Source organism: Dromaius novaehollandiae, chromosome 7 (assembly GCF_036370855.1).
Source record: "Dromaius novaehollandiae isolate bDroNov1 chromosome 7, bDroNov1.hap1, whole genome shotgun sequence".
NCBI classification, from domain to species: Eukaryota; Metazoa; Chordata; class Aves; order Casuariiformes; family Dromaiidae; genus Dromaius; species Dromaius novaehollandiae.
Genome location: NC_088104.1, coordinates 5558750 through 5585766, shown reverse-complemented (window position 1 = coordinate 5585766; position 27017 = coordinate 5558750). Strand labels below are relative to the sequence as shown.

The window sequence follows — 27017 nt, the reverse complement described above, 5'->3', positions numbered from 1 at the left end:
ACTATAAATTGTTGAGGCATTTTGCATATGTAAACCTCCGCTTTCGTTGCCGTACTTCGTAACTGGTAAAGAGGGGAGGCAGGAGATCGGTTGTGAAGCGGAAGAAAAGTTAATGCTGCAGATAAAACAGGACTGTTTGCACACTTCTCAGGATTATTTATTCCTTAGTATGCAAGCTTATCTTTACAACCCTCATTTTTTTTGACTGTTATTTTCCTTAGCTGAATCCTTTTTAAGGTGTTTTCTACACAGAGACTATTACTTTGTTCCACTTCAGGTTTTAGTGAGGAGCACTGGAAGGTTGCAAAGCCCATAAGGATGGATGCTTTAGAGTTGTGTTTGTGCCCATTAATTTTCTCTTGTATGATATTTTCCCATTTTCACTCTGTTTGACATTGAGTCTTAGCTTTGTTCCTGACTTGTAGCCTATGGCGGTGGAATGGGGAGATGAGACATCACTGAGATGTGGAGCACACATAAAAAGAGAAGATGTGTAAAAACTGAAATGACATGGCAGCTGAAGCAGCTTGTTGCTCAGCTTGGTTGCATGTTTGAGTGGAGAAAGCGAGGTAAATTGTGATATGTAAGAGAATAACACTCGACAGGGTGTATGGTTGTAAGGTATATGGATGCTCAATCATGTTGTGAGGCAGAAGGCTAAAGGACAAGCGCCTTCAGTGTCCTCACAGTCTGTAGATATCTGTATGACCTACAAAACAGACCTCAGAAAAATATCACTTACAAAGCATATGTAAGCAATTTTAAGACTAGAAAAGTCCATACATAGGAGAGATTTTTGACAACCTATTAATCTTTTAGTAGTTATTAAAAAGATTAAGCCCCCCCAAAAACACCCCCTGCATAATATTGTGCACTTCTGCCTGCATTTCTACGATAAATGCATGAATTCTCACAGTAGTGTATATACAAACAACCATTTACACTCCCCACTGGTGACAATATGCCTATTAGAATTACATGTGCCTTTATGCTATTTTTTCTGAAAATTTACGTCCGTCTCTATATGTGTGTGCATGACCATGTTTATGTAATAAGTCTGACAACCTACATATTTGGACTAGAATTTTTAGGTCAGGCACCTTTTACAGTATTTTGGATATTTCAGCTGTGAAGGGAATGGTCTTTGTATACTGCCATTTAAACAGTGCTCTGAATAAATATCCTAAAATGTTTTAATTTTGATACTTCTAGAGCCACACAGAAAATAGTTTGCAAGTTAGCTTCTATGGCAATGTGTAATAAATTACTGAAGGAATTATAATTTAGGGAGCTTTATCTTCCACTGTATTCCATATTAACGTGCACATACTTAAAACTGAATAAGATATAAGCAGATATATTAAAAATAGGCATGACTGCCAAATTGCTTCTGTCTTTCTGAAGTTATATACACCTGTATAAATGAGATGCAAATTACTCCATTTTTGATTTGGCAAATTTCCTTTCAGATAAAGAAATGATTGTACAAAATGCAGTGCCCTGCAAAATCCATTTTATCATTTTAGCATGTGGAAATTGTAGATTCTAGTTAGTTCTGTTCTGTAACACACTGTAGTAATGCATTCATCATTTTATAAATCTATAATCACTTAATCTAGGTAATGACAAACTGAGATATATTAATTAATTCATTGTTTTTTGTAATGGCACCTATTGTAGAAAGAGATTGAAAAAAGAATTTGAATGGTGCCTATGAGTGATGAATATCTTAGAAAAATTCAGCAAAATTTAAGCAAAATTAGATAACTGTCATGCTATAGCCTTGGAGTTCTCTGAGGTGATCCTTACTACTTGATTTCAATTTTAAATAAATCTTGGATTTCCATGGAAATTGTAAAAGGTTTAGAAAGGGATCTTTGTGCCTATATTTAAAAAGAGAAAATGGAATGACTCGGGTAATTATATAGGCAGCTTAGCCAACTAATGGAAAAGCTGTTACAGGTTTTAGTTAAAAAGAAGTAAAGTTAGGTATATAATTAATGTCATTCACCATGATTTAATGAAAAAGAAAGTTTCAAAAAATAAAGCAACATTATTTTTTGATACAATCTTCACTGAAAAAGGCAACCCTATTCATGAAGTACACCCAAACTTTGTAAGTCACTTGACTTAATAGTACATGACATTCTGATTAAATATTAGCTATGTGCTGTATCAGTAAAGCACACGTTAAATGGCTTAAGAACTGATTAATTTACACATTTCAGAGAGTAGTCTCTGGAGAATCATCATCAACTGGGTGAATTTTTAGAGCTGTTCTCCAGGGACTAGTAGTAAGCTTGACACTAATCACTCTTTTTACTGGTGATATAGAAGTAAATAAAACAGTTCTAATAAAATTTTAAAATAAATCAGAGACTGATGGACTGGCAAATAAGGCAGGGTAAAGGCAGTTGCGGAGAGTGATCTGGATTACTTAAAGGTTGAAAGTGCATTTTATTTCATCCAAATATATGTGTATATGTAGGAAACATGCTGTGGTGTTCCCAGAGCTGGGAACTGTTTTCTGAGAAGTTCTGACTGCAAAAAGGAGCTCCCATGCTGTTTCCATGTCAAAAGCACTGAGTTGACCCTCGCGTGCACTAAAGAAGAGAGGAGGCAGCAGACATTGATTTCTGTCAGTGGCACTGATGAAAAGAAAGCAAGGATAATGTGCACATTTGTGGTCTCCACCTTTTTATAAAGTTACTAAAATAATGGAGATCATGAAAGCAGCAGGCATAAAAATTGTGGAAGGTTGGGAAAAATATCTTACCAGTGTAGGTCCTACAGACTTCACTGCGTTTAAGAAACGAAATTTCTGAAAGAAATTGAAAGGAAATTTGATTGCATACTTACCTACGTACAGGGACAATATTGGGCATCAAAGGGTTTTTTTAATGTAGCAGAAAAAGGCTATATATAAGATGAAGTCTCTAAAAATTGGAACCAAAAAATTAAAATGAGAATTAAGAGACACTTTATAAAAGACTAGAGGAAAACTATCAAGAGAATTAGTAAATTCACCATTTCTTTGTTCCTTCAAATAAAAGAAGGCATCTCTTTTAGAAAAATAACAAGCAGAATTTGCTTAAAGTCCAGGGTAGTTTCAATGAAATTTTAAGGCCCGTGGTCAACAAGAGGCCAGAGTGGTCAATTACTTCTGGCTTTAACCTCTTTAACCCTCCGAAATATTGAGGAGAAGGTTTGGCCAGCACTCATGATTTTCCTAATGGAAAAAACATGATTTCAAGGATAATTGAGATCCAGGCCACACTGTTGAGCAGATGTAGCGAGGTGCAGCCGGACACACCTAAGACATCAGCACAGAACAGGACTTTTTGGTGACGTAGCCTCACCGTGGTTTACCCAGCTCCCATAATCAGTAACCAGTTAAGTGTCTTTCTGCCTTTCAAAAATTGCTGCAAGTGAAGTTCAGTGAGTTTACAAAGATTAAAGAAGATGAAACAATGAGTGAAGTTATGAAATCTTTATTAAGAAGGATCTTTCTCAGGCTTGCTTGCTATTTCTGGGTGATGGGATGCTCAGCCTGGTGCAGTTCCGTAACGCCTAGCAAAGGCCGGGCAGAAACCTCTGACAGCCATCCTACTCGCAGTCGAACAGAGTCTGTTAGGTCTCTCTTGATGAGTTACCTTCCCAGTAATATTTATATAAGCAGCTCTTGTGGGTCAAGGAGTGGAGAAGCAAGGAGAAACAGTCACAGGTACTGTTTGGAAGCCTTTGAAGGGTGGTAGACAAGGGAGGAAGAAACTTGGCATACACTAGGTATAAATAAGCATGGGCTCAAGTAAAAGGTCTTTCTCCCTTCACTATAGAAATACCTACTTATGTCCTTGCTGTCTGTATGGTATATGAGCACTGAAATATGCGTTTGAAGTAATGTGTTCATGCGTCACCAAACATTGATTTATTTTCTTGAGGGTTTTAGTTTTTTCCTTTTAAGGTAAGGTAGGTGACTTCTCTAGCAGAACAGTCAGCATACCGCATTTATGCACTGCAAGCATTTCCAGTGACAGTGGATGACTTGTTTTGTTGAGGGTTTTCTATTATATGTAAGGTAGGTGACTTCTCTATCAGAACAAAATGAGGAAAATCAAATCAGTTGCAATTTCCAGTCTGTCTAGATGCTTCAGAAGTTTCAAACAGGATAATTCCATTTCTTCTTTTCTTTATCTACTGTGTTAACGTTATGTGATTTGCTGTCAGTGTAATGACACACGAGTAGAACCAGGAGATTCAGCGTACTTAGATCAGAAATATACACTTCCCTTTCTTATATGCTGTCTTAAATATATGAACTAATTTCTGGATGAGTACGAGAAGCAGAAGAAAAGTGTATCATTTGAAATGTTTCTTTGTCTATGATAGGGCAAATAATAAAATAGTGCTTACATGATATGAACAATAGTAATGCTTTGCAATTGTAGTTCTCAGTTTGCCAAAACGCAAGTGGATGACACTATTTTTTTTTTTTTTTTAGTCTGTGCAACAGAGAACCAAATCAAGAGCCCTAAAGACTAGTCAAGTTTGAGGAAGTTTGGTATTAAAATCTTTGTATTATCTTTGTATAATCTTTGTATTATGGCACTTTTAATCTGTCAGTAGATTTTAGTAAGAGTACCAGAATATCAATTTTTTGTGTGTGTGAGATGAAGGTAAATTGCACGTAGAGAATCTCAGAGCTGGATAACAGTATTAGCAATCACTGCTCTTCTGTCTGGTTTGCTGCAATGTTATGATTAAATATAAAACTGAGAAATCTCAAAGGAATAGTAAAGGAAACTTAAGCTTTTAAATATTTTCACTTTTCTTTTTCTGGCAGAATATCATGATGCCAAACAGTCTTCCTGCTAACTGACCTCTGTAAAATTATCCATTTGCTTAAAAAGCTGTATTAAATAGATCAGTTATAACTTTGACTGCCATTTTCCTTTCATATTAGTGATTATAATGGCACCTGGGAAAATCTGCTTGAAAGTTTTGCTTCCCTCTTTCTTCTGCTGTGGGTGTTCTTTGAACCCCTGGACGCTGCTACTCAGCGCTGCTGACTTTTTGAGTGATTATGGGATGTGATGATATGAGAGACTAAGATGAGGCAACTGAAAAACAACAGAAAAATCACCAATACATAAGCTTCCTCAGGTTATTAGTGCAAAGGGAAGGGGGAGCAGGTGGCAAGCTAGATGGCCATCTAGATATTATCAAGTTGACAGGTATCCAAGTGATTCTGTATTATATTATACAGTCTCTAATTATCATCTCTAAGTAGTTTTTAATAAGATCTATATTTAGCTATGGGGTTTTCAGTCGTGACCTGTGTTAGATGATGTTCTTTCCAATCACATTAAGAACATATTTTGTCAGTAAAAATATCTATACTAACAAAAACAAGGGGTGTTGTAAGCCTGTTGTTTTACCTCTGTGTTACATGGAGTCACCAACCTAATGGCTGGAAATGGAAAGACCTGCAAAGATATTCCCTCTCTCCTCGCCACCCCCTTCAGATTAAAGAAGCTGAACTAATCTTGGAATTCAGAGCAAAACAGTTTTTACACAGTTTCTTTGATTTTTGGTGCTGGACATTCATAGAGACTTTCTTGGCTGATGTTCCAGATGAATCTAATTGCATTCTGGAGCCAGTACTTTTTCGGCACTTCTCCTGCGAAACTTGGACACGACAGTTTGACGGTGTGTCCAGACCAAAACAGATCAAGTAGTCGCACATGAGTGATTCGGCTGACCATGCTCCAAGACGAGACTGATGCCTAGGCACCGATAACGATTCTCTAGGGTAGGGACAGCGCTCTCAAATCCAGTCACCCCAGAGTAAACACTAAGTTAGGCACAGCCTAAATGTGCCTTCAAGCACGCGCGTCCACTGCTGACTAGATCAGAGCCCCAAGCCAGGCTGCACATCCAGCCATGCTGTAGCTTTTACATCTCTTTCCAGCCTGCTAACAAGCATTTGTAACCATCTGAAGTGTGTTTGGGTGCCCTCTGCAAAGCGGGGGGACACTTGCTGTAATAATTCCCTGAATATGTTTTGTTGGTATTTGCAACTCTATTAATTTTCTGTGAGAGTTTCTAAGTGTGCTAGTTTGATTGCCAGAATCCTGGCAGAAAGTAGGAGTCCTGGACTACTCCTCTGGAAGTGTTCTCTGTTGAAATCTCTTTGATTTTCTTTCTCTTCCTCCTTTTAAAAGTTTCAGGCATCTAGTCAAAGGCAAGAAACTATAGTATATAACTTTTCTGGTGAATCTCATATATGATGGATAGCTAAAGAGCTATGAATACTCTGTAAAAATACTGTGGCATTTATAAGCACATAAAATGTTCAAATAATTTCAATTAACATTTTAATAAAATACAGTCTTTTTGTGGATAATGAACAAATAAAAAATACTAAATTGTTAAGTACCTCACTACTTAAAGTCATAAAATTATTCTTATGTGTAGATTTACTGATAATCAAACTTTCTTTGGGAAGAAAATGATATTTCAATTTTAGTATTGCTACTTTTTGCTAAGATATCTGCAGTCTGGTTTGCTTTTTGACTTTAAAAAGAAAACAGAGACAAACTTTTCTTCTCTACTAATTTTTATAAAAAGAGGACATATAGCTTGTTACTAAGTAGTTTTTGCTGAATTGTTATTTGTCAGGGTGATGGCACAACTTAAGATTGTTCTTTGTTTAAATGACTTTTTTTTACTATCCACCTTTATTGGTGCCATTGTTTTCCAAGGAATATTTTATAGGGTGTGTTATATATGGAATGTGCGCCGATGGTGTAAAACTTTGGATAGGTTTGAACTGATTCACACTGCTTTCAGTATGACCTTCCTTAGTGTTTTTGTACACTATAGCCACTGAGTGATGTACCCAAGCTAGATTTAAGCAAACTAAGTTGGGTTTCAGAAGCTCTCTAGCCCTGGGAAGCAGCATGAACTAGTCTGTGCTCTGATTCACATAGCCGCAGCTATGCTGCTCTGGTGACTGAGCCAATTTGATTAACGTGAGCTCGGGTAGCTTTCTACTGCAGTTTACAATGTAGAACATTTTCTTACATGGGAATCTTTGCACTTCTTTGCATCTTTCCTCTTTTTTTGCAGTATTTTTTTCCCCTTTGTATTTCTGGCACACATATGTCCACAGGTGTTATTAAGTGTAGGGTAGCATGTGGTGTCCATGCTTCAGTGCTATCAGAGAGGAAGGACTTCCTACAGGAAAAAAATGATCACTTTCAGTGTTTTGCAGGCTGCCCATCTAAGCCCATCATTGCCTGGCATCTACACACTAAGGGCAAGCATCCAGCGAACTTGTGAGTGGGCACCATGCCATCTGAACAGATGGGCATGGAAGTAGGCAGCCAGTAGACCATGTATGTGCATCAACTGTGGGTGTTGAGGGCAAGATTCCCAGTGGAGAATGTCCAAACAGCTGTCTGGCCTGAGCCAACATGCCTACGACCAAGCAAAAGTGCCATCCCTAAATCCTGCTGAGTTGGATTAACCTTCAAAAATAAAAATTGCTTCTGCAGTAGCATAAGGTGAGTTTTTGGCTTGCTTAAATTCGGGAGGAAGAATTAGGCAGGCAAGATAAAGAGATACGTTAACATAGCAGCCGCTAGAGAGGATTGTGCATTCGTCTAGGAATATCAACAATAATTTATACAAAGGTATTTATGTAGTATATAGTAACTGATGACTTACAGGAGTGTGACATCAATGTTAATTAGGCTTTTTCTGCTAAGATGGTCCTTTCAGTAAAGACTGAGCTTTTGACTGCATTTTGATTGTAGTGTATGTGCTGGATGTAATTTTGTAAAGGCTTTTTTTTTTTCTTCTGTTTTTTGCAAATTTACTTAGTAAGTTTTAATGATTTTGCCTGCCCTTCTACCCTGATACTCTTTTGGGGTACGATTATCAGGTCAGAGTTGTTGACACAATAGCTGTCATAACCATGTCTCCACATATGTTTTCTTTATTTTCATAAGATCCAAAGGGGATGCAAAAAAGATGGTTTATCATTACTCTCTGTCTTTATTAACTTTGATTTCTACCTTTTTTAGACATAACATCAAGGAATACATTTTTGCACACTTACATGACAGTGGCAAAGCATGCTGAAATACTGATGTCTTTTGCATTTTTGGTCCTGCTTTTTTAAAAACTCCTTGTTTCCTCTCTCATTGGTGCATTACTCATCTGCAATGCCTAACCAAAGCGCCTGCAGTAGTTAAGATTAATGTGTAGTAATACTGTGGTTAACCAGAAGTACCAACTACATTACAGATAGAAATATCTGAATAGGAAACTTATCTATGTGTTTTCCTGAATAATATATATGTTTATTTATTGCTAGATGAGTACTGTCACAGTCTACATATTGCTGTATTTGTGACGTATTACAGGCTGTAACCTAGAAAAGGCTAGTACAAATGTATGCACCCCCCCCCCACACACACACTTGAAATGTTCTTTTCTGGAATCAATGGGTATTGTATTTGATACAATTAAAGCATATTGAAGCTTGGATACCAGGTTCCAGTTTGATTTCCAGCTGGAATGAAAAACCTGAGTATGAGAGGCAAACCAGCTGTTGGTGCCTTTGTGATCCCCAGCCCCCAGGTGCCGGAATCGAAGGGATCTGCCGTCAAATTTACAGCAGCCTTAGGATTTCTCTAACTTACATGGGTGGTAAGAACCTTTGTAGCTGTGTCTCCTGTTCTAGATATGATTTTGGCAGATCTCCTACTCCTAAAAAGGCTAAAAATGAAGCCAACTGCATCAGCTGGGACTCCCTCAAAGCAAGGATCAGTTGGACAAGTTTCAAAGTCCATTTGAGTAGCTAGCGAGGAACAAAAGAGCTCCCACTCTAGGGAAAATCTGCTTCTCATCAAGCTATTAATGTAGAAAAATACCTACTGCCTGATATCGGCATCTATAAGAATTCTTAGGCTTATCCCTGGAGCTAAAATATCAATGGCTGCGGATCTCTCCAAAAATTTTGTGAAAGAAGATGACATAGCTTCAAACAGACTGTGCTTTGTAAGCAAACTCATAGTCATTTCTTCTCTGATCACACAGTCTGTCTTAATCACTGGCTGAAATTTAACCCAGAATCTGAATAATTATTTTGCTCTTATACTTCCTGCATGAAACAGCTGAATAAATCTAGTTATATTCACAGTAAAACAATTGCAGTACTGGTCTACGGTAAGTCCTGAAGCTGGAGAGCACGCCCACGTGATTAAATTGCCTTCATGCAAAACACCTACCTCATAGACTTGGATACGAAGGAGGACCCCCTCACTGTGGGAAAGTCTATAGGATTCTGATTTATAAGAGAGCAAGAGGTCAAGGGAAGCAAAACCATTATCATTATTTTCACGGACTCTGGAGATCTGAACTGAATATAGAAGCCAGTGTGCTCAAAGGGAGACGTGTAGAGGGAATACAACACAGTCCTGTGGGTTTTTTCCCCCTGACTTCAGACTGCAGGCTCTGCTGAGAGTATGTAATATGTAACATACTCGAGCCTGTAAGGAGCGTGAAGTGTTTTCTTATTAAATGATGCATACAGAGATTATCTGGTCTGCAGCCAGCACACAAAAGCTCCATCCATACAGTTCCTAGTTCTGAGCACAGAGTTCAGTCACCTGTGTGGCAATGATTTTTCAGGGTCCTGGGGATGGGGAGAGAAAGCTAGGAACAAAGTAGGGCTGTCGAGGGCCAGACTGCAGTCTTACTTCATGCCTCTCTCTTTCTGGAAGTCTTAGAGAAAAACAGAGAGAGAGTGTTAATGTCATGCTACTCTGCCCTGTAGTCTCCGTTACTTTTTTCCTCAGAAGAAATGTCTTTGGACAAGCAAGGAGGAAAAACCCATGGTGTGGATGTAACGTAACCCTCTTGATGACAGCATTAGCAGAGCCAGTCGGGAGCATGGGGACCTTCTGCAGGAGGACCCTGGCAGCTGTGACTGCGGGCAAGGAGTCTGCTGATCCCCAGAGTTGTTTTCTGTGGGGCTGAATGGGGTCTTTCTGCTTAGTTGTTTCACTGATCTAACACACCGAAATGGTCGGGGTGGGCGGGAGAGGACCACTCCAGCTGCTTCCTGACAGCTTCCATTTCTTGAAGATGAACAGAAAAATACTTATCGGCTGAAAGGGCAAAGGAACATCTCCGAGGAGGAAGCCCATGGAATTTTCTCGGTCTTTCGCAGCAGAAGACACCATATCACATCAGAGTTGTTTCCAAATAATTTCTGCAGATAATGATGGGCTTGGATCTTTAAAACAAAACAAATCATCTAGAGCACAGCAGTGAATGAAACGTTACAGGATTTTCTTTTCTCTTGCCATAGACTAGGTGTCTTTCAAGAGATGGTGCTACAAGAAATGCTACAATATGTTTTTGTTAAGTTTCTCTATCTAAGCAATTATGGGCTGTCATTGCTGTATCAGAGTGACTGGGAATGAGATGAACACAGACATCATTAAATCAGGTATCACCCCTCCTTCTTTGTCGAGAGAATGCTTTCCACAAAAGTTTATGTGACTAGTTTGTACTTTTATTGCAAACTTTCAAGCTGCCACCAGAAAGTTCGATCCTATAAAGAATTGAGTGTTTTGGCCTGGATCCAGAAAACCACTTAAGCACATTCCAAAGCGCTGTGCTGGATCAGGTCCAGAGCTGAGCATCATGCAGGAGCAAGCTCTGGACGGTAGGGGCCTTCTCTGCCTTTTTGGTGTTTATAAAGGAATCTCCATGATACTTTATTGCAGTGTGAGTATGATGAAATAAAACAGTAGATGAGATCCGCAAAAAGAAAGCGCAAAACATGAATGGAGTGAAAATGTCTTTGTGGAAATCTAATGAAAACTTCCATGAGAACCTCCTCCTTGGTGGAGTGGGACAGCAATTTACTGGGGAAACAGCAGGTAGAACTTGTTTTAGTGCTAAGTCAAGCCGGAGCTCAGTTTCACAAGGTGCTATTGGTTCAACTATGCTTTTACCATAGTACTGGTGGACTTGGGGGTAAATAATCCATGGTGAATTAGATGTTTAGAATTAGATGGTGAATTAGATGATTAGAAATAATCTGTGATGAAAAGATTATTTAATATTATTCAATAATCTTTTCCTCTTTGGAAGCCACCTAGAAAGTTCTTAAAATTATAATTATTTAGGGATAAAAGTGAATTCAGAACTATATTTTAGGTAGTAGGACACTGTCTGTAGATTGCACTTGAGCAGCCTCTCTGGTCTTTTTGAGAAGTAGTAGTTGGTTTTGTTGAAATCAAAAGAGAAGTATGCTTCTTTTCATTAACTAGATGAATTAGGTCAAAAATATGTTTCTAATGGGCAATAAAATCCATATCAGCCCTTCAAGTCTCTTTTTAAATCAACACCTTACTATGTGAAGAGACTAACAATGAGTTGGTAGTGATGAATTCCCCAAAAAAGAGGAACAATTTAAAGAACAAACGGGAGCATAGAAGGAAATGAAATTAGAAATCAGGTTATTGTATTTTACTTCATTAATGTTAAAATAGCAGTTGGGAGATGCTTGTCCTTTCACTTGGGGATGCCAGGCATATGTAATGGAGGCTTTGCCTTTGTAGAAAGTATGATGACGGTTTAGTGCTTGGATGCAAGAATAACTCTGGTAGCAGATAGATACCCCTTAGCTAAGGCAAGCGGGGAGCAGCTGAGGCTGAATTTAACAAAACCAGACTTGCCCACAGACTTGCAAGCGCTCACAGAGTGGATTTTTAATGCTGCAGGTGACATTGTTGCTGACTGAAGAATGTTCATCACATCAGAAAACTGCTGATAAGCTGACTTTCCTAAAAGGGAATCTCTCAAACTTCTCGTACAAATCTCTGCCTTTCATGATGCACTGTGAGGTGAGGTAGAGGACTTTTGACAGATATTATTTAGGTTTTACTTCAGTTTATGAGGGTAATCGAATGGAGCTACAGAGAGGAAATCTTGAACCATCTCCTTTATGGTCTATCTATTAAATCTTCATGAAAGAATGAAAATACTCAAGTGTAGACTTTCCTTTGAATGTTTGTGTAACTCGAAAATGTACCCTTGAAAATTGTTAGCTGTCCTTTAAATTTGCAGCTTTGCTGCACTAAGGGAATACTCACATTTATAAATAAATCCTCAGTATATTGACCTACAGTCCAGGTTCTCTTGCTAAGAAGGTATTAATGCTGAACTGAATATAACACAAAGGAAGTGACGTGACTAACTCATTTAGTAGTTTGGATATTTGCAAAATATGTGTTACCAAATTTGCTAAATGTGTAATGGAATTTTAGAAAATCCATCTTATTAAAAAATATATTGTCTTCATTGTTGTTGCAAAGTTTTTTCAAGCTGTTCCGATTCTGATTTTGGAAGTTTCATTCCTAAACTAAAAGATTGTCAGGAATGAGTAAGAACTTTGAAGTTTCCATTAATTCCATTTGTAAGCCAAACATTTGGAATGTTTTTCCGGAAGAGATTGATTTTTGGCTTGCGTAGCTGTGGATTTTGGTTATAATTCTGTAACTAGACTCAGACTTGGGAGCTTTAGGACTTTCTTGTGTGAGTTTACTTTGCAGCCGAGCAATGGCATTTGAAGCGATTCCTTTTATTTTGCCTTGTAAGAGAAACAGTTACCATTTTAGCAAAATTGCAAAAGAATCACGTTAAATGATCAGGTAAGAGGCCTATTCTTTCTCCTTGTGCCTGTGCAGTTTTCCTTTAAATTTCTCCTTTGCATACAGGGAGGAGTTTTTAAAGCATATAAAGCATCTGTAACTGGAATTTAATCCCCCCCCCCCCCATGTTTCCTGGAAATCTTACTATTGTCTTTTTATTATACTACTAATAATAATTTGTCAATACTACTAAAATACTATCTTTTTACTATCTCCTTCCTTCATTTGGTTGTGGATGGATTTAGTGCCTATGATGTATTCCTTTTAGTATGTATAAAATTGTGAACATTTCTTTTTTTAATGCTCTGATCACTGAACCTGAGACCAAACTGAAAGCTTCGATCAGTGCTCTACACTTCACAAAGTCGCTTATAGGGCCCCCAACAGACACATGGTTCCTGGAGATACTAGCTGAATGTTAAAATAGATATTGTGGAGTAGTGCTGTGTCTTGTTATTTAGCTTGGATGAGTGAATAATATATTTTAAAAAGCATCAGTGAGTGATATGCTTTGCTGTATGTTAAAGAATAATTAGAATGGGAGATCTGGGTAAAAAAGACTTTCTATGAACTAGACCTGAATAGTTTAGTTGTATGTCTTATGTGCTATAGGACCCTCAGAGTTGTTGAATAACAAAGATAAAGAAAAAGATAAATTGAATTAATTTATTTTGAATTTATATACATGCCTCTGCTTGCATTAATATTAAGTTCCATCCAAAATCTAAACAGAAAGATCGTAATCTTAGAAGTTCTCTCAATAGCATCAGCAAATCATTCTTGTTTACCCTACATGCTAATAAAACAGGAACATGACACTCCAGAAAACAAGATTGCAAAATACAGAAAATGTGGTCTGACATTTTTTTTCTCCCCAAAGGAGGGACTGCCACTAACTAAAGTATTTCTTATGAAAGCTCGATTGCTTAAGATGCAGAATATTAAGAGAGAAAAACACTTTAGGACACAGCCATGTCACCAGCTGTTACTCACCCTTAATGAAATTGTTAAGTGATATTCTTCATAAATAGGTCAGAGAAACTTTTGAATTGTGAAGAATGTTTTATCTCTTTCTTTGAAATGTTTGTATTAAATTTAGAACTGGTAATTCATTAAGCTCATTAGCTCTCACTAGGAGAGTAGTGCAAAATATCTAGGATATAGATTTCAAGGCTTAAATGTTACTGCTTACAAATAAACATGAAAGCAATGTGTGGAGAAAAAAATATGGCATCATAATATGTTTAACTGTTTTTTGAGCGTAGCCCTCTGGATTAATTAAGAACATTTTATATATTCAGACACTTAAATATAAACAGAATACATTATGACTTTCAGTTAACTCTGTTTCAATAGGGAAAAAGGGAATGCATTATGATGAATACAGTAAAAACTAGATTTTTTTTTGTTTGTTTCAGTTAAGAGAAGAGATAATCACTGAATTTTAAGGGATCCCAACTCCAAACTATACAATATTTGCTTCACACTGAAGTTAAACAGTCAAAATTCTAAAAAAAAAAAATCTGTATGCATACTTTTGGGTGACCTCTTCTTAGTTGCAGGTTTGTAAGGACGCTGCACCTATTTAACCCAGATAGTTTCTGGTATATTCTAACAATTTTCCAGAGTTCAGTCACAGATGGTTATACAAGCTTCCTCCTGGAAAAGTGGGAACCAGAGGAACTCAAGGACTCGGTCCCTGGGAACCATGGTGGAATCAGAGTCCAATATTGTTGTAGTCTTCCAGTCGGGAAGAGTTTGAAATAGCTTTAAAGCATTTTAAATATACTAGATACGTTCAGTTCTATTCCCAATTATGTTCTAGCTGCTTGTTCTGTCAGTGATTTGCCACGTGGCTTGGAGGTTTTAACGAACATCTCATCCCGCGCCCCAACCTGTCCCCCTTCTGTAAAATGGGCACAACAGCACTGAACTTATTAAAGAGACTTTGAGATTCTTGATGCAGACAAAGTCATTTCAAATTATTGTTATCAGTTGTTTAATTTGTAGCTTAATTTGCCAGCGTTACATTACAATTGCCAACGTTACATTACAAAGAAACACATAGATGCTAGAGGTCTTTTGAGCCTGGTAGCTGTGTACCTCAGATGTATACGATCACCAGCTCTCACAGAAATTTGGTACTAAAACAAGTCGGGTTTTCAAAACTACATACTGTACATGCTGCGTGTGTCCAGTAATTATATCAGTTGATCCCTCTTTATCTGCATGTATTTGAATCCTCTAAATCCTTGTGTTTTTTAGGTAAATCGTCATAGAAGAAATCATTCCCAACATAACTTAACACTTGCAGACATCATTAGTACACAGGACCACACGGTAAGCAATTGCTCTATGGAACTGATAAATCACTCTTGTTATTTTAAATGTTTTTCATGTAAATGTTACACATGCTTTCTTAAAGAATAAATACATGAGGCTTTGAATGCCTCAAGACATTCAGGGATTTGAGGGAGTTTTATTAATCAATACAAAGAATAATTTTAGAAGATACAAAGCAATTTATATAGCTTGACTTTGCTGTTAACTCAGTCGTACAGGACTGACATTTCATCAGTATTAACACTTGGTGTAAAAGAATGTAACCATGTCTCTGTCCTGTCTTTGTCCATGTTAATGTGTTTTTAATATTAATATTAATTTTTATAAATAAAAGTAATCATTACATTTATTACAATTTTCTTGGCACCCTATGAATTTAGAGGGGAGTGAGAAGAAGAGGGTATTTTGTCTGTTAAAATCAAATGAATGTGCCAATACAGATTCATCAAAGAGATGTTAAAACCAGTGGTACTTTTACCTACATAAAATTTTCAGGATTAGATTGGTTTGGAAGCTTTGAATTCTTCTGATAGAGAAAATTATAGAACTGATAAAGGTAGGTAATTATAAGTAATACAGTAATAATTACTTTTCCATACACTGTTTCAGTAGTTAGCTCATATGAGTCTTTTGTTTACTAAAACCAGATAGAATGCAAATATATCTGCATGTGTACTCACGTATTTAATGCTCTTATAAATTACAAATTAAAAAAAAAAAATCCAATAGCTCCATTTCTGTTTTTCTATGCTAATTCTTTCAGGGTATTTTGGGTCATTTTCTTAACCTTCCTTCTGCTGAAAAGGTTCAGGAAGGGCAGCAGCTGAAGAAGAAATGATGATATTTATTGAGACAGAAAGAACATATTGTTAGGATATATTTGGTTTTCTTATTAATATCATCCATTTGCAGAAGGACTGAAAGTAGATTCTGACCTGTTTCGGAAGAATTTTCTTAAAAACACATTCAACAGAACAACAGATACCAACAGCTGTGAAATAAGGGCATATTTAGCTCTCCATACAGAGACTTTGTAAATGTTCATGTGATCCTTGAAATCCTTTTATTTGTCTTTATCATAAAGTTATTTTATAATTCCCTGAATATTCTTTATATTAGCTATAGAAAACACTGTGTACATTATCAATTTAGTAAAGACTACTAGTTTTTTTCTAAAGACAGTGCTTACATTAATTCAATAAAAATGATGTATAAAAAATCACTTTGTTTAGCACTAGGAGAGCTCTCATTATCTGAAGATCTTGCAGTTTTTAGCTGTTTAATTTAGAACAAATGATGGATTTGAGATATGCAATTTAAATTAGGATACCTTATACATCCAACATTTGGTAGTGGATTTGACGTTCTAGCTCAAGACCACTGTAAGGAAAATCTGACTACAGAGCAACATTTTCATCTGGAAACACATCCAGTTTTTAACTTCCCAAAATGTCAGCATAGAGGTGATTCAGAACTGATGTTGAAAATCGCATTTGCCTTTAGTTTTGGATTGGTTAAAATAACAGTCTGGGAAGAGTGGTTGGTAAACTTTGAAAGGATCAGATTTTGGATCTGATTCAGAGAAGCAATCAGCAGCTTGAATGGTTAGCCAATGCTCTTCCTGATTTCTGTTTCCAGATGGATGGAAATATTAAAAGAATAACCTTTCTTGTATATTATTTGGCATCTCTGGCCCTGGCCGAGCATCAAAAGTATTACGCCACAAAAATGAAGGGTTAGAAGGGGGAGAAAATTATCTAAAGAAGTAAAGTAAGTTTTGTTTTAAAAAAAGTAGGTGGAGATCGGGTTTATGTCCTATTTTAGCTCTAATAATTCACCCACCTATCACTAGATAAATAATGACATGACTGCCCAATAATCCCTACACATTTTCTCTCTGGGTTTTCTATGCAATGATATGCATGACAGGAATTTGCATGAGATAAGTACAAATTATGGAATATGCACACACAAATCCCTATGCACCCATTTGAGAATGTCACCTAAATCATTGTCTACAAACCTATAGACTTTTTCATAGGCACAATCAGATGTGTGCAGCATATATTTCATTACGTACTGTATACCAGCAACAGACAGAATCTATGAAAATTGTTAAATATGATGATAATATCAGTCTAAGATATTTTATATAATCAAAATAACAGGCATGTTTGATATAAAAAAAAAAAATCCCTTATGCTGAATGTTAAAGTGTGTCTTACTGCTATTTAATAACTTTGCAAATGGCAAAATTCTATTGAAATTACTATGAAATCAGCTGTGACACAACTAACTATGAAGACCTGTGGTTAGACCGTGTGGTCTGACATCCCGGTGAGGCACTGATTCAGTAGTGTTTGAAAGGGAAAACCAGCACTCTCTGAATCACGATTTTACTTCTTGAAGCACTTAGGTGTCCTGACAGAGTTTGGTCCTCCTTAGCTAATGAGATCTGATCGGAAGGCAGGTCAGTTAGTTTGGCTGAAGACCAGTGGGTTGTTTTTTGTTTTTAAGCTCTTTAATATAAATTATCATGGCTAAGCATTTAATCCAAAATTCTACATCACTTTTTGCTATGCGTACTGCAGGTACATAAGCGACGTTCCAGTAGGTTGTGCAGAATCATATATCTAACGTAGGGAGTATTATTTTCCTGCTGGTTTAAGGAAAGTGTGTCTAGAGATATGGAGGAGTGCAAAATGAGAAGGAAAAATAAAAACAAAGAACAAGCCCAGGATTTACTTTTCATATGCCAAAACTCAAAGGCAATGTTGATACGCTCAGCTGCAACATCTGGTTGCAGGGTATGTCCGAAGAGTCCTTCCCTTTTCTGCTGTGTCAGAACGACCTACCAGGTCTTGGTAAAGAAATAGCAGAGCAGGTGATCTACCAAGCTGCTATAATATTGCCAATATAGACACATCCGTGTTTTTGTATAGGTTTCGTATAGGCAATAGATAAAGGCTTTGGGCTTTTTGGATGAATTTTGGAATGTACACAACTGCTGTGTTTTGCTTTGTTTATAATTTCAATTTGAGATTGTATGTCAAGAATTGACAGAAGCACTCAATTTGCTTTTCTGCATTATACAATGAGATCATTTAGTTCAGCTAGAAACTTGGAGACAAGTTCTGCCTGTACATGAATGCACGCACTCCGGTGAAGTGTGCCCTTTTAAGGGCTGCAAGGGGCCAGAGCCTCACTACCATATCTCCTCTGAAAGACAGCACCACTTAAAAGCATAATGCCTTCTAGCATCTTGCATGAATCTTGATTTAGTACAGACTCGAAGCAAGATATGGTACCTATGAAGGCACTTCAACTTTTCCTGTTCAACCAGTATTTGATGTTTCTTTGATATCTGTTGTCCCTAAACATTGCTTGTTTTAGAATGTAAGAATTAAGAGGCTTGTATAGAAGAGTTTGATGTGTCCTTCATAGCTAATAAGCAAATAAAGTCCTATAACTCAGTGGATTAATATATGAAATGATACCTTGAAATAATTTATTTATAATTTACTTATATATTTTTTTTACTTATAGCTAGAAAATTTGTTTGCCTTAGCAGAAACTTATTTTAATGCAACAAATTGGATACTATAGGTTTTTTTCTGAAGTTAATTCTGTTTACTAATTGACTTTAAAAGTAGTTTAGAAATTTTCAAAAGAACTGGCTGGAACAGAAGGAACAGAAAGAATAGATGACTAAACTAAGAATTAGTGATTAAATGTCCTAAAATTACATTAGCTAGATGCAGACTCTTATAGCATGTACTAACTGAATGGATTCATTCAAATGAATAAATGATATGATTATGATATGTTTTTTCTTTCTTTTAGGTAGTGGAGAAAGAAGGATATCTTCTGAAAGCTAAAATAGCAGATGGTGGCAAGAAATTAAGGTATTATATTTGAATGTTACAGAACTTATCAATTGTAAAATTAAGAATTTATATGTGTTTAACCATGTGTCACTGTTACTGCTTATAAACAAAATGCATTTGTTTCAGTATTAAGCCAACATGATGTCATTTTTGGAGCGTTATGGCCTTCCAGGCCCAGAAAGCAAGTGACGTTGGCTAATGACTTGATCGTGTGTTGTGACCATGGATCAGCCTTGGCCTCTCTATTATATATATTACGTGCCTGCTAGCATGAAGGCACCAGGTAAACCAAAAATATATTTTTAAGTGAGCAGATTTTAGGTGCTGAGTGAGCGTGAGGGGTCAGGGATAAGATGTAGGACCTCACACATGGTGATGCCACAAGGACGGATAGGCAAGATTATCGAAAGCAGCCAGCACTTACTCATTTGGTTCTGTCTCTGTTGAAACTAATGTGAATCTTAACTCTGACTTTTTTGGAAGGATTCACTACAGTCTGCTGCCTATTAGGTGTCTGTAAAGCAGTAGCAGTGATGTGACCAGTACTGTATATCAGAGAATAATGTGATATATTAGATTTTCTGCCTGGAGAAAAGATCTGTGTTCTAGGCTCTTATATGTTGTGTATAGTGCTAAAGCATAGGGATCCTAGAAATGGTGGTTGAGCTGTGATTTAAGTGAGAAACCGACCAGGAACCTTCAATGGCTTAAAAGTTCCTCTTCAGGATAAACTGCTGTTTCAGAAATGAAAGTTTTATTTACTTTTATTTTATCTGCGGCTTGACGTACAGCACTAGCATAGCCCAATCTGTAGGTAAGCACACAAATCCCTGAGGCCAGATTATAGTTTGAGGAACCAGTTTCCTAGCAAGCATTGCTTGGAAGCATTTGTTTTTTCATTTAGGTGCTATGCATGTATTAGTGGTAAGTTGAGTGGGCCTCCAGGTTTCAGGTTACTTAGATGAAATAAATACAAAAGCACGCTGATATATCGGTTGAAAAGAGAGCATATTGCAGTTGTATTTTAGTTTTCTAGCTTTAGCATTGTCTAAACAGAGGTTGTCTATGGATAGAGACTAGGCTTTTGAACGACATTAATTTGCAATTTTCATAATGGAAATACCTAAAATGTTTACCTCCTAATCATAAAGTCAGAATATTACTGACATATAAACAAGGTATTTTTCATTTATGTGTTTAAATAGGTCTAAATCATATTATATATTTTTAAATAGCCTCAGAAATTGTGAGCACCATTGATGTTATAGTGTGCTGCCATCAGGTGTTCATTTGGTAGAATGCAAATACATTAGTAACTCTAAGGTTGAAGTGTTGACTATATTCCTTCATTTTGCAATCTGCAAATGTCAGATTTTAGTGGCTTTCTGACAGTATGTTTCAAGAATAGTTTTAACATTTCTTCTCTAGAAGAATTTGTGCAATAGACTTGCTAATTCTAGCTGGGTATTTGCTGCATACTGACATTTATTTGTCTTTATACCAACAAAATATGGGCAGTGGTGATTTATCCACTCTGCATGCACTGTATAACTTCTCCCTTTATTTACCTAAGCTTGCTGCTCATTGACTGGCAGTGATTTTTTTGAATAATGTTGGTAGCCATATGGCAAAACCCAGAAATATTGCTAAACGGACTTTTCTGAAGTGGTTGAAAACCTTAGCTCATTGTATGTGTCCAGTGAAGTATGATGAAGGCCCATCTGTACAGAGATTAATACACATTAAAGCATTTTTTATTTCTTTGAAGTCTGACCGACAACTTTATGGATAATCTGACAAAAAGGTTGTCTAGTTCATATATCTTTTATTTTTAGTTCATAAAAGCAATCAAATTTTGATTTAAAATAACAGTATTTTTATGAAACAATTGTAGTGTAAAAGGATGAGAGAATTTGAATTTAGGGAAAATAATAAAAAAAAACTTTGTTCAGGTATTGTAGTGAAATTCAGTCATGTACTCAAAACTTCTGCAGTTCCTATACAGTTTCCTGCAAAAAAAAACAAGTTTTCTTATACCTGATTGAGTCAAAACATTGTCCCCTCCCTGCAAAAGAATGAACATTCGCTAATTCTGACTCTTGCCGTTTGGTCACTCAACTATTGTGTATTGAATCTTGAATATTTAAAAATCATCGTATTTGTAATGTTCTTACTAAGAAATTTACAGAAAATGGTGAAAAATGTGTTCTGATAGAAATTCGTGAGTTGTTCTGGTTCATAAATTAAAATATCGCAGCATGGCAGATCACTGCCATCGTGGTGTTTCTGAACACTGATAGTTTAAAATTGGGACTCAGAGAAACAGTGGTTATCAGCTAGCTGTGCATATGAAAGCACCAAGATTATATCTTCACCTAGAACTTGTACAAAATTAAGTTTTTAATGTTTCTGGACTAAATTATTTATTCAGTTCCTCCGTTCCCTTTAGTTTTAGGTGTAGATGAACCATAAAACTCAAATGAAACTCAGATAAAACATAATCTTTCCTGATATTAAATATTTTGACTATTGAGTTCTTGTTGAATCTTCATTTCAAAATCACGAATGTGACCGAGTTTTCTTGAATGGGGTCCAAGTTCGTTTCAAAAGCTTCCACCTTAAGGCAAACTCCCCGGTTAGTTTGATCTGACATTTAAAGCTTTTTAGAACACTGCACGTAGGTCTGGACCTCAAAGTATGGTTGCTGTTTTTTATTTCTCAGCTAACAGGACCCACCCCACAAATAGCTGGAGCAAGCATGACTCTGTCTAGCAGAAGAGGCAATGGCATAGCAGTTTTCCTCTCCATAGCAAATGTCAACCATCCCTTGTAAGTTGGGTACTGAGCCTAAGCTGTGTCCTAAGGATTTTAATGTATGCCTTTAGTAAACCATACTTACCTAGGATACCCAACCCATAGGAAAATCTGTTTAAGAGCTTTTTTTGGAGGAGGGAGGAAAAGGAAAGGAAAGAAGTGAAAATTATTACTTACCAATAAAAAACTTGTATTCACTACCTTGATGATGATCATTAGCTACAGTGTGCATCTCCTAAGAATACTGTAAGGAATAATTAAATAAGGTGATGGGACTGTTTTTCACACTGACATGCACAATCTGTGGTTATGACCATCATTCACGTTAGCTAAGGATACGGCTTTACAATTGTAATAAATTTAGCTGAAATTTTCAGCGACTTACAATCATTCGCCTTCTGTGGGAAATATTTGCAGTGATGGTCAGATACTTTTCTAAAATTCTACTGTTTGTCTTTCTCATTCTTTTTACCTCTCTTTTTCTCCATTAACGTGAAATTAAAAATGCAGTCCTATTTTCTTCAAATGTATTCATCTCACTCGTAGAGTTGTTTTCACCTATTTGGTTTTACCATGAGTTGCCCATGTTTTGAGGACGATCATCACTTCACCTTGGGTCAAATCCTGGCCACACTAAAATGAATGCACGTTTCTCTGCTAATGTCAGTGGCGTTAGAGCTTCATCTATAATATTAGTTCTACTCCTTTGGCTAATGACTCGAACGTATTAAATAGGAAGGTCATTAATAGTAATAGTGCCTATTATTATGCCCGATGTGTAGCATGATGGGATACTGAGTGCAGCAGAGCTTTGAGGTGGATCTAGAAGTGAGCATCCCAAAGACAGGCTTTTAAACTAGGCAAAACCAGGTTTTCTTAGAATAAAAAGTGAGTACATTTGAGTTACTTAGGAATACTTATATAGGGAGAACTCAGAAGGAATAAGGAAAACGGGAGGTAGAGAAAAAGGGTTTATAACAGATCTCCCTGGTCCCGCTGTGTCTGACTTTTATCCAGAAACATATTTTTTTCTGTCTATCTCCATTTGTTTATGATTATGTGGTGGTTTCAAACACAGCATTATAGAAGTATTAATATATATAATTTATATAATATGCTTCTCTGTGTAGGGACACACTGGCTCACATATTCATGTGTATTTTGGTTTCTTCACCCTGGCCCCTGCAGTTCTTCAGCTCTTTAGGGTTGTACGCTGAGCTCCTGATGTTTTGTGATTGCTGAAATCTCTCTGAAATAGTTTTATTATCTTTTTTTGTCTCCTGTATATTTTAATTTAGGGACTGGGAGAAAGTATTTGGGCACTTTCAGCATAGATCCTGTACAGAGCTCCATGTAGTCAAATTGAAGTTTTGTCATCTTTGTATTTTCCATCTTGGTTCCTTAAAACTGGTTACTAAAATGACACCAGACTATTTATAGCTGGGAGTGCTCTGTTGAAATGCATTGCTGACACTGAGTTTGAGTTTGGAGCATTTTCATTTCTGACGTGAAGGATTGGAAAACACATTGTACACATGGAGCCTCTTTCACTTCCTGATTGCGTGCCTTGTTAATCTTTTTTTGTTTGTTTTATTATTTTTAGGAAAAACTGGTCCACGTCTTGGATTGTTCTTACTGCTCGGAAAATGGAATTCTACAAAGAATCCAAACAGCCCGCGCTGGCCAATCTGGTAGGCAATTAAGCATCTTTTAATCTCAGCTGTTTCAGAATTGTTATTATAGTAGAAAAAGCTGGGAGCTTATGTACAAAGAATTCAGACTGAGCTGACAACCTTCCAAGATTTGAGAGCAGTTGTAGGAAAATGCCTTGATAAACTTTTAATCAGATGTAGAGTATGGGAAGAAATGGGACTTAGCATGTCCTTTATTAAGAGGTGCATTTTGAGGATAATTGCGAAGTGAGACAAATGGTGAGTGACTGTCCAGTAATGTGAAGGTAACACTTTAAATTAAGGTGCCGTTTATAAATGCTTTATTCTTATTTATGAAAATGATCACTAAATGCAGCTACTTCCTCAAATAATGTATTATAAAGTATGTTATAAAATGCATTAGTAATAAATGCTTAACAGATGATGCGATGAGAATCTGTTGCAAAGGATATTGTGAGACGTAAATTGTATTAAACCATGTATGTGCATCTTTAATACATGAATTTAAGTTGTTATCCGCCATCCTATAAAGTGGCTTATACATTAATAAATAATAATAAACTATTTATAAATGGCACCTTAATATAGGGTGCTACCAAAGCTGCAAACACTATAAGTTAGTAAAGTGATTTTTTATCGTAGTATAAATGTGACATCTACCATATCCAGCTAACCTTCCTGAATATTTCCACGACTCCATCTAATGCAGCTAATGCAATTTCTGTGGCCTGTAGTTACTACAAAGTGAAATTTGCAGTACCTTTTTATTGTGCCCCAAGGAAAGGCCACTGATCTTAGTCTTCAGAGATGTGACAGCTCCGTTGCACAAGCAGTAATGGCACGTATCCCTTCAGTGCTAGTTACCGTAGAGTTTGAGCCTAGAAACCTTCATGTGGGCAACAAAAGGGGGATTCAGTAAATGTGTGACATTGTGGGCAGCGAAGGGACAGATTTGACAATACCCTATTGTGAAAGGTTTTCAAGGCCTGATCAAACCTGCCATACTACATTGACATGATGGGTGGCCACAAAGGTGCTCTCTTTGGCGGGAGTCACAAGCAATAAGCTAATTTGTATGTGGCAGGTGATAAAAATCCTTTTTAGTCCTATGTTCTTGATCTACCAATACAGTTGACCATAAACTTAGTTTAAAGAGTACCTTCTCATACCCTTTTTTTTCCATAATAAGGTTAAGCTTGTTGTAAAAATAAAAATAATAAGAAAAGGATGAAACAAAAATAAAGGATGAAATCTGGTTGTATAATGTTGTATATCTGAAGCGAAGGAAACTGTATAGCATGAGTTAATATGTTCTTGGAATCATCCGTTTTCCTTAAAATTCAGTGAAGTGTTATTAAAAAAAAAAAAAAAAGTCTTGTCTGGACCTAAGGCCATTTATTAAAACATATCCTATTCTTATAACTTACTGGCTCTCTTATACTTCTACCTGCTCGACGGGTGTTGCTGCCACAAAATCAATGTGTTTTGGAAACCAATTCTTATCATGTTTGAGAGTCGCACAGAAGTAGCAAACACAAGAAATTGTTCCTCTGGGCAGCACAAGTTGGAAGCTGTCGAGAGGACATTTTTAAAATAACTATATTCTCTTCTTTTAAAAAAGCTTATAAAAATAAAGAACCTAAGATAAAGGTGTATGCATGAAAAATTATCATCAAATGATGATACGCACGGGTCAAAGGGCAGCTGAGCATCGGGGGATGCTCAGCCCTGCTCTAGTGGCACCTTGTGCCTTGCAGAGTCGGGCCGTCAGTGTCAGAGCCATAAATGTATTTAGGCCCCTTGCTGCTTTGAATTTTGGTCAAAGTTAGATGCCAAGCAGCCTGTTGATCTGGGTACAGGCATCAGCTTCGTTTATAGATCTGATTTGGCGCAGGACAGGGGAATGTCATATCTGGAATTTTGTGAGCTATTCAAAGCTCCGCCAGGAAAGTTCATCTACTAATCTTGCATTTCATGACTTCTGTGGATTTTGAAATTGAATTTGGTGGTGATTCATTAGTGGAAGGAAAAGTTAGCAAGCTGGAAAAGAAATTGTTTTCGGGTGCCAAAGATTTTTGGTTTTATTTATTATTTTCACTTTTCAGGACATATTACAGAAATGCATTTTGAGGTGAATGCCATATTTCTTCTTGGGACTTCTGTAGCAAAATAAAATTTGGGAATGAACAGCTAGATTTCCAGTGGACCTAGGTATCATTCACAGGCTAGAAGATGACAGTGCCCTGTGCCCTTGTCTTTTTTTTCTCTTTTGGTCCTGCCATCCTTACTGCATGGTCTACTTAAAGTAAGCTGGCATTAATGAAAAGTTCAGGCATCATCACTGACTGATCTTGACTGGTTTTGGAAAAGTATAAGGTCTTTGCTGCTGTAACTGGGGTCTGGGTGGCAGACTTCTCTGCTAATCGAGGGCTACCCATGTGCACTGCGCGTCTTCCTTTGGCTGCTGTGTCTTCTCCTCTCTCCTTGCAAGGCCTAGCCCAAATCCCAGGAGACATGGACCAGCGTAAATTCAACACACAGGGTGCTCGATTTTGGTCTGAGTCTGCTTCACATGGTTAAAACCCCATTAACAGATTAAGGATTTTGGTTCAGTTCTGTGGGTGGTTAAAGTAGACCTGCCTAGAGAATGGGACTCTGGCCCAGAACTGAATCTATTTAACTCGAAAAATAACATGTGTTATCAGAAATGATCTTCTGTTCAGTCAGTCCCTCTCCCTGACGATTCTCTCCATCACAGGTATTCACACTGATGAGATAATATGCACTTGCCTTATAGCTGTATTTTCTTTTTTATTTTAAAAAGCTAAATTTAGTGAGACAGTATACAAACTTGCTGGAACTGCGATACCACATCCTGTAATCTTTCTGGCCTCATCCACCCCCCTTTCCTGCCCTTTCTTGTTGTCCCAGTTCTGGCACCTGCATATTTTAGTGAGAATTTCCTCTCTCTGACCAGACACCAAGTTCCCATCCTCTGGCTGCATGTGGAGTTTAGTGTTAGGAAGAAGACAGGCATACATTAATCCAGCTTTTTGTTTGATTAAAATAAAAGGTGTTTTTTTTTTTTTTCTGTTTTGTTCCCTGCTAGGTCTGAGTATTGAGGCTGTGAACTCAAAGTTCACTAGGAGAGAAGAATAGTTGAGGTTAAATTTCTGTCTATTGTAGACAAATTATAGGATGATTAAATAAATAAATGAGGTAAAACTTGGAAAAACGGGAATATCAGTACTAACAATGTCATAACCCAATTTCCTAAACCCAAATTTCACACATCAGAAAAAGCTAAGCTGGCATGTTGATCTCATCTGATACAGCAAATGCAATGTTTGTCTCCTTTGTAAACCATTTACCCAGATATAATTTTGACAATGGAAAAGAAATAATATAAAAGACTTCATTAAAAATCATTTGTTTACTGATATTATTCAACTATAGTTTACTTCAGAAAAAGAAGAACTCAACCATTAATTAAATAATGCAATAAAGTCAATGTTCATTCGCTATAGTACGAATTATAACAAAGCATTTTTATTTATAGCAGG

The 27017-nt window shown here is 36.8% G+C and overlaps 1 protein-coding gene across 3 annotated transcripts in view; it reads left to right on the top strand.

The window, feature by feature from the left end:
- Nucleotides 1–27017, top strand: part of ARHGAP15 (Rho GTPase activating protein 15) — a 336654-nt gene that overhangs the window by 33454 nt on the left and 276183 nt on the right. For all 3 annotated transcript variants that reach the window (XM_026123475.2, XM_026123474.2, XM_026123476.2), the window contains exons 4-6: nt 15003–15077; nt 18924–18985; nt 23385–23472. In XM_026123475.2, coding sequence (XP_025979260.1) covers nt 15003–15077; nt 18924–18985; nt 23385–23472 — 225 coding nt within the window. The remainder of the gene's footprint in view (nt 1–15002; nt 15078–18923; nt 18986–23384; nt 23473–27017) is intronic.